The sequence below is a fragment of the Monodelphis domestica genome, chromosome 2 (assembly GCF_027887165.1).
Source record: "Monodelphis domestica isolate mMonDom1 chromosome 2, mMonDom1.pri, whole genome shotgun sequence".
NCBI lineage: Eukaryota > Metazoa > Chordata > Mammalia > Didelphimorphia > Didelphidae > Monodelphis > Monodelphis domestica.
In genome coordinates, this window is record NC_077228.1 from 542,067,681 (window position 1) to 542,077,613 (window position 9,933).

The 9,933-nt window shown below is 60.3% G+C and overlaps 1 protein-coding gene across 2 annotated transcripts in view; it reads left to right on the forward strand.

Annotated features, from left to right (window-relative positions):
- The first annotated feature begins 795 nt into the window (after positions 1-795).
- Positions 796-9,933, forward strand: part of SPP2 (secreted phosphoprotein 2) — a 10,132-nt gene continuing 994 nt past the window's right edge. The window contains exons 1-8 of one of the 2 annotated variants that reach the window (XM_056820144.1): positions 796-1,730; positions 1,812-1,936; positions 3,058-3,180; positions 4,823-4,933; positions 5,970-6,021; positions 6,212-6,262; positions 7,805-7,894; positions 8,722-9,642. In XM_056820144.1, the coding sequence (XP_056676122.1) occupies positions 1,679-1,730; positions 1,812-1,936; positions 3,058-3,180; positions 4,823-4,933; positions 5,970-6,021; positions 6,212-6,262; positions 7,805-7,884 (594 nt within the window). In that variant the 5' untranslated portion in view covers positions 796-1,678 and the 3' untranslated portion in view covers positions 7,885-7,894; positions 8,722-9,642. Of the gene's footprint in view, positions 1,731-1,811; positions 1,937-3,057; positions 3,181-4,822; positions 4,934-5,969; positions 6,022-6,211; positions 6,263-7,804; positions 7,895-8,721; positions 9,643-9,933 lie in introns of those variants that run through there. The other variant, XM_007485911.3, reaches the window with a different exon arrangement.

The window sequence follows — 9,933 nt, forward strand, 5'->3', positions numbered from 1 at the left end:
ATGCGGCGTTGCTCCCACACAGCACTACTTCCGGTGACGTCATCCTGTGCTTTGTTCTGAGAGTAACTGAAGGAGAACGAGGTGCATGCAAAGGATCATGTGGCCGCACCATGGAAGCCGTCAGCACAGTGTGCGGCGATCTGGGGGAGGGGATTCCGCCCTGTGTGTACGGCTGCCCGGTACAGTGATGGTGGTGATGGGCCCATCCCAGCCAGCGCCGCAGCCTCCGCTATCCCAGGCAGCCGTATACAGATTTGTTCATCGTTTTTTTATAGTCCGGCCCTCCAGTGGTCTGATGGACAGTGAACTGGCCCCTGGTAAAACGTTGGGGACCCCTGCTGTAGAGCCTCGGATCATAGGCTGGGAGCAAGGAAGGTGGGTTCAAATAGCACCTCTGTGGCCCTCGGCACGTTTTCTCTCTTGGCCGTTGGCTGGGCTGGGCCTCATTAGAAGATCCGCAGGCAATTATCAGAGCCGCCCGTGAGCCCATGTGAGGAAGGTAGAGCCAGTCAGAGGCCACTTCTGATGGGGGCTGACCAGGGGCCGTGAGGGGCCGTAGTCGGACGGGACCCTCATCCTCTGGAATCTGGCATTTCCCACTAGTCAGCACTGAATAAACATCAACTGCAAAAGCTGTAGCCTCAGCATTAGTCCAGCGTGAACGGCAGCTGGAACAATTCCCCACTGAGTACCTTCTCTGGTCCATTCGTTGCTTCCTTTGTTCTAGAAACAATAAGTGCCTCTAGTGGCCCTCCAGGTACCCGTCCCTCTGCGGCCCCCCGACAAGCCGTGACAAGGCAGACCATGGAGGCTCCTCCTGAGTCTGGAAAGGGAGAGGCTAAAGAGCCAGACCGGCGGTTATGGCGACCCTGATCCTGGGAGGAAGCCGCAGCAGAGCTCCTCCACACTGTCCGCTCCTGCGAGGCTCCTCTCCTCGCCCGTCAGCCCTAAGGCTCCCTGATTAGCCCCCGGACTATTCCACTGCTATTGGGCCATCAGACCTCCCCAAAGCACCTCAAGGAAAAGTCTTTTCTTACTGACTGAAGGGGTTTGAGTCTCCCATCGATGGGCGAGACAGACCCTGCCACAGCCTCGGGCGTGTTCCTGCCATCCCTTCCTCCTGGCAGAGCCTGCAGGGATCCATGGCAGGAAGAAGCCACCAAGGAGGGCTTCCGTGAAGAGATGCTCTCCGCGGCTTCCCCGTCCACCAGAGCAGTGGCCCGTAAGCAGCACTGATACAGGAGGGGAGGCCGGTGCCAGGGAAAGCCAGCGGCCCCCGTGCCAGGGGACGTGGGCTCCACTTCCGCCTCCCACGTAACGTTCGGGTGGTGCCGCGCCAGCAGCGTCTCTGGGGGCCTCCGTTTCCTCAGCAGTAAAAGGAGGCCATTAGGTTCGACCGGCCGCCTCTGTTTTCTTCCGGCTCTCCCACAGGGGTCTTGGGTCGGCTTTGTCCTTGTTCCGGGTCATGCCGGGGAGCTGCTGGCTTCTCCCCTGCAGGTCTAAACTCCAAAGGCCACTCCACACCGTAACGCTCTCCGGCAGGAAAAGTTGGCAGCAAATATTTGCTCCTGGGTCGATGGCTTCTGTTTGTTGAAAAGTGGTGCCGGGGCCGAGGCAGAGTCAGAGGCCAGCCTCGTCGTCCCCAGAAAGAGCCGGCCTGGCCAGAGAGAAGGCGCTCATGGAGGTCCTGGTCCTGGTGACTGTTGCCCTGAACATGTGGGCCTGCTCAGGTAAGGCCCGGGGGGCGGCCGCTGCCCCTCCTCCGCCAGGGATCCCCCTCCTCACCAGGCCGGCCTCTCTCCCCGGCGCAGGCTTCCCCGTGTACGACTACGACCCCGCCGTGCTGAGGGGAGCTCTCCAGGCCTCGCTGGAAAGGGTGAACGCCCAGTCCCAAAGCCCAAACTTGTTCAGGGCCTACAAGAGCTCCATTAGAAGGGTAAGCGGCTTCCTGTGCCTCCGTTTCCTTTTTGTCCATGCATAACGCTCATTTTAAAACCGGAGCAGCCTCTGATTAGGGCTGGGGGTGGGGGCAGAATGGGCCCCAGGGTGGCCTCCGTGGAGGGAGCCCCCACCTCGTCCACCAGTGCCGAGGGCCCCTTGTCTGCCACTTCGTCCCAGAGAGGGCCCCGGAGCCCTGGGCAGTGAGGTTCCATGCCAGAGGCAGGTCTTCCTGCCTCCGTGCTCAGCTTCTCATCCACCACAGCAGATTGTCTCTCCCTTGAGGCTCAAGCGTGCAGGTGCGTCTCGGGCCACGGAAAGCTCATGGTGGATGTCTCCTCGCCTTCATGCTCACCCTCATCCTGCTGCCCTTGTTGCCCCAGAATCCTCCTCTTCCCCTGGCAGGGATGCCCAGTGGTCAGGCTGAATCGGGCGGCTCTCCAGGGAACGTGAGCGGGGAGCGGTTGGTGCAAGGAAGGCTTTCCTGGCAGTTAAAGGGGTCCGGAAATTAAACTTCAGAAATTCAGGTTGGGGGGGGGGCTGCCCCAGAGTTCCTCCAGCCGAAGCCAGGGGGTAGAAGAGATGCCCGCAAGGGGCTGAGTTGTGGACCAGAAGGTCAGAGCTCCAGGGAAACGTTAGCGACAACTCCTCAGCCTGCGGACCGCTGGGAAGCTCCAGGGAGAGCGCCGAGCCTGGGGCAGGAAGACAGGAGTTCAAATCCAGCCTCAGACACTGGCTGGCTGCGGGTCTCTGGGCAGGTCCCTTAACCTGTTGGCCTTCATCCACTAAAGAAGGACACGGCAAACCGCTCCAGAGTCTTTGCCAAGAAAACACCCTGGACCGCCCTGGCAGGCCACCGAGGGCTGGGCACAACGGAACCATGACCATGTGTCAGCCACCGACAGGGGAAACAGACACAGGGCCGGCCGCTGGCCTTGGGGAGCTTGCGGTCCCTCTGGGGACGCGGCACAGACATAAGACAGGCCAATGAGGGCACTGTCCGGGGGGAGGAAGCCAGGTGGGCAGAGTGGGCGCGTCCAGCCTCTCAGGGCGGTGATTTCCCCCAAGCGCTCAGCCTCACGCGCTGCACGGCTTTGTTTACGATTCCCTTCCACAAAGGTCAACTTCGTGAATGAGAACGACCTGAGCATGGACATCGACTTCAGCATCCGCGAGACCGAGTGCAGGAAAGAGTCTGGAAGCCCCCCGAGCGCCTGCGATTTCAAGAGGGGCTACTACGTGGTAAGCCGGCTCGTCTCGGGGCCGACTTCGGCTGTCACATACTGTCCTCTGTGGGCTCGAAAATGCACCCACAAGAAGCAGGACACCCGAAGAGCTGAAAGCACAGGCAGCTTATTGGGGGGGGGGCTAGAAGGACACATGGACGGAAGTCCAGCTGTTGTCCACACTGCCGCCTCCTAGTGTAAGAAAGTCATACACTAGGTGGAGATTCTGCTATTATCACAGTCCACGGGGACGCCTTGCATATGCTCACGCACACCCCCAAGCCCTGCATGGTACCACTGGGTGGCCCTCGTGTCCCAGCCACTCCACACTAGCGGCTCAGCCTATCAGGCTACCTTTGAAGCCTTTGGGCCCATCGTCATGAGTTCTGACTCACCTGGAGAAGCTAGTTGAGCATTTTAGCCATTTCAGTCACTGTTTTCTTCACCTTTATATTGTGCTCTGATCTGAATGATCACATTTGGCCAGCAAAGGGCGGAGCAGACTGTCAGATGGTGGAAACATTTGTTGGTTGGTGGATTCACCACCCCCTCCAGTAGATAGATGGATGGATGATAGATGGACAGATGGATGGCTGGAGAGCGAGAGGGATGGATGGATGGATGGAGAGCGAGAGGGGTGGATGGATGGATGGGTGGATGGATGGGTGGATGGATGGGTGGATGGATGGGTGGATGGAGAGAGAGAGGGATGGATGGATGGATGGGTGGATGGATGGATGGGTGGATGGAGAGAGAGAGGGATGGATGGATGGATGGATGGATGGGTGGGTGGATGGATGGGTGGGTGGGTGGGTGGATGGATGGATGGGTGGGTGGATGGATGGGTGGATGGAGAGAGAGAGGGATGGATGGATGGATGGGTGGATGGATGGATGGGTGGATGGAGAGCGAGAGGGGTGGATGGATGGATGGGTGGAGAGAGAGAGGGATGGATGGATGGAGAGAGAGAGGGATGGATGGATGGATATATGGATAGATAGATGGATGGGTGGGTGGATGGATGGATGGATGGATGGAGAGAGAGAGGGATGGATGGGTGGATGGATGGATGGATGGATGGATGGATGGATGGATGGATGTAGAGAGAGAGGGATGGATGGATGGAGAGAGAGAGGGATGGATGGATGGATATATGGATAGATAGATGGATGGGTGGGTGGATGGATGGATGGATGGATGGATGGATGGATGGAGAGAGAGGGATGGATAGATAGATGGAGAGAGAGAGGGATGGATGGGTAGATGGATGGATGGATGGATGGAGAGATGGAGAGACAGACAGACAGATAGATAGATGTACTTGCCACATGGCAGGCACTGTGCCAAATATGGGAAATACAAATATAAGTAATAATTGTTTACCCTCAAGGAGCTTCCATTCCAACAGACGATGACAACACATAAAGAGGTGGAGAACGGAGGGAGGGGCGAGGTGGCAGAACATGGGCCTGGTTAAGGGGAAGTCTGAACTATCTGGACATTCAGCAGCAGGGCCAGCTTAGATGGGAGCATGGCTGACATGGCACTTCCTTACTATTGCTTCAGCCTCGTGGACCCCATAGTCTTTCTGCAATGGCTTCCCTTCTTTTCTTAGAGACAGTTCAAGGGCCAACCCCTTTTCTGTCCGTGCTTGACAGCCAACAGCGTCCTGCAGGAGCACCGTCCAGATCTCAGCTGAGCAGGTGCAGAGCGCGTGGGTCCGCTGCCATCACGCCTTCTCCAGCTCCGATTCCAGTAGCAGTGAAGAGGTGAGCCAGCATGACGGATGCGTCACGCCATCACTCAGCACCATTTAGGATTTGTGTCTCTCCCGTGGGCAGAAAAGTGCTGTGATGGACACAGTTGGGTAGATTCACTGGTGGAGACAAGCCCTGGTAGTGCTCCTGGCACGCCCTCTTTTGGGACATGAGGTGGGAAAGGCCAAGGAGTTGGACCCATCCCCACCCTTATTGGCCTGTTTCACTCTGAGAGCCCCCCACAGAGAGCAAGGCCACGGGCCCAAGCCCAGCAAAGCCCACCCCCAGTACGAGTTCCCATGCGGGCTGGGCAGTCTTCTCTCTCCCAGCCCCATTTCGCTTATTGACCTCAGTCTTAAGGGCGCCTGCACAAACGGGCACGACCCGGTGCCCAGTTCTGCGGCTGTCGCTGCTCATGGTGCACCGGCACAGCCTCCACAGGCCAGGCTGAGCCTGGCAGAGCGTGTCTCTGTGTCCGGGAGCGGCCCTCGCTAGGCCAGGAGGCCGGCGCCTCGGCCCTTCTTCGTCCCACAGAAGTCCTGGTCACCAGCAGCCTCTCCCCAAAGACCCTCCGAGTGGGCTTTCCCACCCCCACTAGGCGTCCAGCCCACGCGGGGCAGCGTAGTGATGCCCCGCCTAGCTTGGTCTCTGCCCTGGTCTCCACTGGCTCTGGCTCTGTGGCCGGGGCCAGGCAGAAAGAGCCTTGTGCCCCCTCCTCATGGCCTGGGGCTTGCCCTAACGTCCCCAGGGCTGCCTGTGAGGCCCCCACGGGCCCAGGGGCGCTGCTGACTCTTAACTGCTGGGAGTCCCTCTTCCAGAACACACACTAGGTGGAGGTTTGGGCCTTCACCACAGAGGCAGAGACCCGCAGCAGGGAAAACGCACATCCCCGAAGACCAGGGCGCTGCCGGGTGAGCTCTGCTAAGGGCTCCATCGTCAGCACGTGCCTCGGCCCCCCGAGGCCCCCTGCAGCCTGGGACAGCCTTGCTGGCTCGCTCTTAACGCTCGTGTCTCCCTCTCTCCTCGGTGTGGTTCTGCCTTCATCGAGATCTTCGCGGGCAGATGGGGCTCGCCCACCTGGAGACGCTATTACATGGGAGGTAAGCAGGGAGGGGGGAGCCGCGTGGGACGGTCCCCAGGAGGTCCCGGTGTCCTCGCCGCTCCGGAGGGGGCTCCAAAAGGCACGTGGCCCGGTCCACGGCGCCTCGCCATCCCCCGCACCCTGACACAGCCCCGGGGGGTTCTGAAGCACTTCCGTGGAGCATTTAGCCAGTGTGATTCTATTTGCAGGTGTAGACAGCAATGAAGCAAGACGTGAGCGCCTCTCTCCGAGGTCTACGGGTAAGTCCCTGCTCTGCTCGCCCAACGGGCCCGGCCGTGCCCGTCCGGGACGCTAACGGGCCAACTGCCAGCAAGCCTGGGAGGAGGAGGATGGCCGGGATCCGCTTGCCGAGTCGCTGCCCGGAGCCACCGTGGGTCTGCCAGAATGAGGCCGGCCAGTGGGGGCAGGTGCCGCTGGAGCCAGAGGACGCACGCTCGCGGGGCTGTCGTCCGAACGGCAGCTGGCCCTGTGGGCAGTGAGCGCCCCACTCCGGTCACGTCGACGCCGGCTCTCCCGCTGGCGTTCCCAGAAGAGCACCAGCCTGGGTGCGCTCAGACGCTCCCAGAATTCCAGGCGCCTTCCTGTTGGGGGGGGCACCCCCTCCCTTCAGGTCTTGAGCCCCTACCAGCAGGGCTGCATTTCCACAAGCCAGGCCCTGGCCGTGCTGCCACCAGCGACGAGCAAAGCCTCGACTGAACGGCGAGCATACGGAAGAACAGCCTGCTCCCATGTTCCACATTATTGCTAATATGTTCAACGCACTTCCGTTAATGGAGCAAAAAGAGAGCCCAGCCCCCACGCCCACCTCACTCCAGCTCTCCCCCAACCATGCCGCATCCGCAGAAATGGATCCCTGCAGAAAGCTGGCCAAAGAGCCCGGCTGAGGAAAAGCCACGTGTCTGCAGCCGTGGCCTCCGTGGCCTCCGTGGCCTCCGCGGCCTCAGGAAGCTCTGCCAAGCACGTAGCTTCTAAACAAGGCTTCCACTGCGGAGCTGAGCCCCGCGGAGCTTCCCTCCCCTCCCCGGCACCAAGCCTGTGCCCACGCGACCCTGCCTCCCTCTTTAACAGCAGCCACAGCCCCGTGGCTTCCAGCTGCAGCCTGACGGAGGCAGGGCTCAAGCCAGCCTCTGTCTCTCCAGATTCCCATTCTGGGCCTTTTCTGAGCCTCCCCTTAGCTTGGGGTGAGTCAGCACGCTCTCAACGTCATTCCACAGCCAGAGAAGCTACAGGCCGGCCGTCTGGTGGCCGCAGCAGTCCCCAGGCGAGCCCTGAGGCCGGACCATGAGCCAGGGGCTGCTTCTGCTGGGATTCTGATCAGAGCAGGCTGCCCTCCGTGGAAGAGGAGAGCCTTCCAGGAGCACCAGGCTCAGAGTGCCTGGTGGGCTGCCCTGAGCCCCTGCTCCTTCCTCCTCCGCCAGCCCTCGAGTCCACTTTCGTGGTGGTGAGAGCCATCGCCGGCGCTTTGAGCTGGAGGGAAGCCTGTGGCCGTGGAGCCCAACCGGTCAGGGCACCAAGAGGCCTAGAGAGACGCCAAGCGGCCCAGGCCACCTAAGGGCCGCAGCTGGGATTCGAACCCCCTCCGGCTCCGACTACGAGAACTGCATTTTCACAGCCCTTTAAGGAAAGCTGCGGACGTCACGGCCACGGCCAAAGAGCAGACGAGAACGCCCCTTCCCACGGCAGCCATTCCCCACAGAGTGCCCCCCCTCCAAGCCCAGCTGAAACCCCTCCCCCAAGCCCCAGGAGGAGCAGGGCTCAGGCGTCTCCACTCTCTCTTGAAGGTCTCAGAGACGTGGCGCGGCTTCCGGCCAGAAGCAGAAGACGGCAAGACGATCGGAATAGATACGGACTCTGGGAGTAGCAAGAGCCAGGTAAGCGGAGTCTCGGGATTTAGCCTCCAAGAAGAGGGCGGGAGAAGTCGGGAATGGACCGCCTTTCAGGCTGTCTGTTTTGGGGGCACTGGAGGCAGGAGAGGAGGGGCGCATTCAAGCCACCATTTCCTCTACGCCCCCCCCAAACGGCAGCCCAAGCGAGCGAGACTAGGGGCTCTGAGAGGCTCAAGTCGGGTAGAGGGCTGGGGGGAGGCTGGATGGAAGTCCAGGCCCAAGACACAAGTTTTACTGCCAATACCAGCTTCCGGTTCCCCAAGGGCTTCCTGCTACCTGAACACTTTGGGACTTGCCTGCAGCCTTTGGCTCTCAGGCACATCTTCTCTCCAGGTTCCCAAGGCTCTCGAGGCCCTTGAGGCTCTCTTGGCTCTTAGCTCTCTCGGCTCTCTCTGCTCTGTTGGCTCTCTCGGCTCTGTTGGCTCTCTCGGCTCTCTTGGCTCTCTCGGCTCTTAGCTCTCTCGGCTCTCTCTGCTCTCTTAGCTCTCTCGGCTCTCTTGGCTCTCTCGGCTCTCTCGGCTCTTAGCTCTCTCGGCTCTCTCGGCTCTTAGCTCTCTCGGCTCTCTCTGCTCTCTCAGCTCTCTTAGCTCTCTCGGCTCTTAGCTCTCTCGGCTCTCTCGGCTCTCTCGGCTCTTAGCTCTCTTGGCTCTCTCTGCTCTCTCTGCTCTCTCTGCTCTCTTGGCTCTTAGCTCTCTCAGCTCTCTCGGCTCTCTCTGCTCTCTCTGCTCTCTCGGCTCTCCTTCTACCTATCTGACCACTCTCTCTCAGTCTTCTGAGCTGGATCTTCCTCCAAGTGACCCCACTCGCCGTAGGTGTTCCGTAGGGCTCGATCCTGGGCCCCCTTCCCCTGCCACTGCGTTGGCGACCTCCTCAGCTCCCACGGGTTCCGTTATCGTCCTTATCTGTGGACTCAGCCCTCCAGCCTGGAGACTCCGCTGCCTAGTGCACCGTCAGACGCCGTAAACTCAACGTGCTCCCTACTGAACTCGCCCTCTTCCTGGTCCAGACTTCTCTGCTGAGGCCCCAACGTCGCCCAGTCACCCAGGCTTGCCACCTGGGTGTCGTCCTCAGCCCTCACTACATCTCCCCGTCCAGCCCCGCATAAGCAATCTGTTGCTCAGGTCTGGGCAGAGCCTCCTACCGTCCCCCTTCTCTCGGGCCCTGGGGAAGGCCGCCAGCACTCTCCCTCGGCCTAGAGCAATGGTGGACCTTCTTGCCTTAAGCCCCTCCTTGCTCCAGTCCATCCTTCACTCAGCTGCCAAAGTGGTTGTCCTAAAGTGCCCTCCTGGCCAGGCCACCTCCGTGCGATCCATAAACTCTAGTGGCTCCCTATCGCTTCTGGGATCAAACAGAAAATCCCCAAAGTCCCTCATAACCTGCTCCCCACCAGCACCTTCCCGGTCTTTCTTGCACCTCGCTCATCTTCCTGAGTTCAAATCTGGCTTCAGACCCTTCCTAGCTGTAGGTCCCTGGGCAAGTCACTGAACCCGCTTGGCCTCAACTTCCTCCTCTGTAAAATGAGCTGGCAAAGGAAATGGCAAACTGCTCCAGGATCTTTGCCAAGAAGAATCCAAATGGGCTCCCCAAGAGGCCGACGTGCCTGAGAAATGACTGAACGATGACTTCCTGCAGCTGGTACACCCACTGCCTGGATAAGGAGGGCCCGATCGACTGGACCTCAGTGTCCTCATCTGTAAAATGGAGAGGCGGCACAGAGGAGCGCCGAGGTCCCGCCTGGCTTTGAAGGCCGGGCCTTCTGGAGGCGACCGTAGACTTCTTTTCCAAACGAGGAAGCCGAGGTTCGAAGCGTGTAAGAAAGTGGCCCAACAGTCCACGGCGCGGACAAAAGAGGAGCTGGAGGTCGAGTCTGGGCTTCCTCTCCTCCACCTTCGTCGCCTCCCAAAGGGCCACTCCTCGCTCTTCACCCCAGCTCCAGCCAGAGCCAGGGATTGCCCACCTCCATGCCCACCTCCCCACAGCCCCAAGGCTCTAAGCAAGGCAGCCCAGGATCCTTCGGAGCAGCG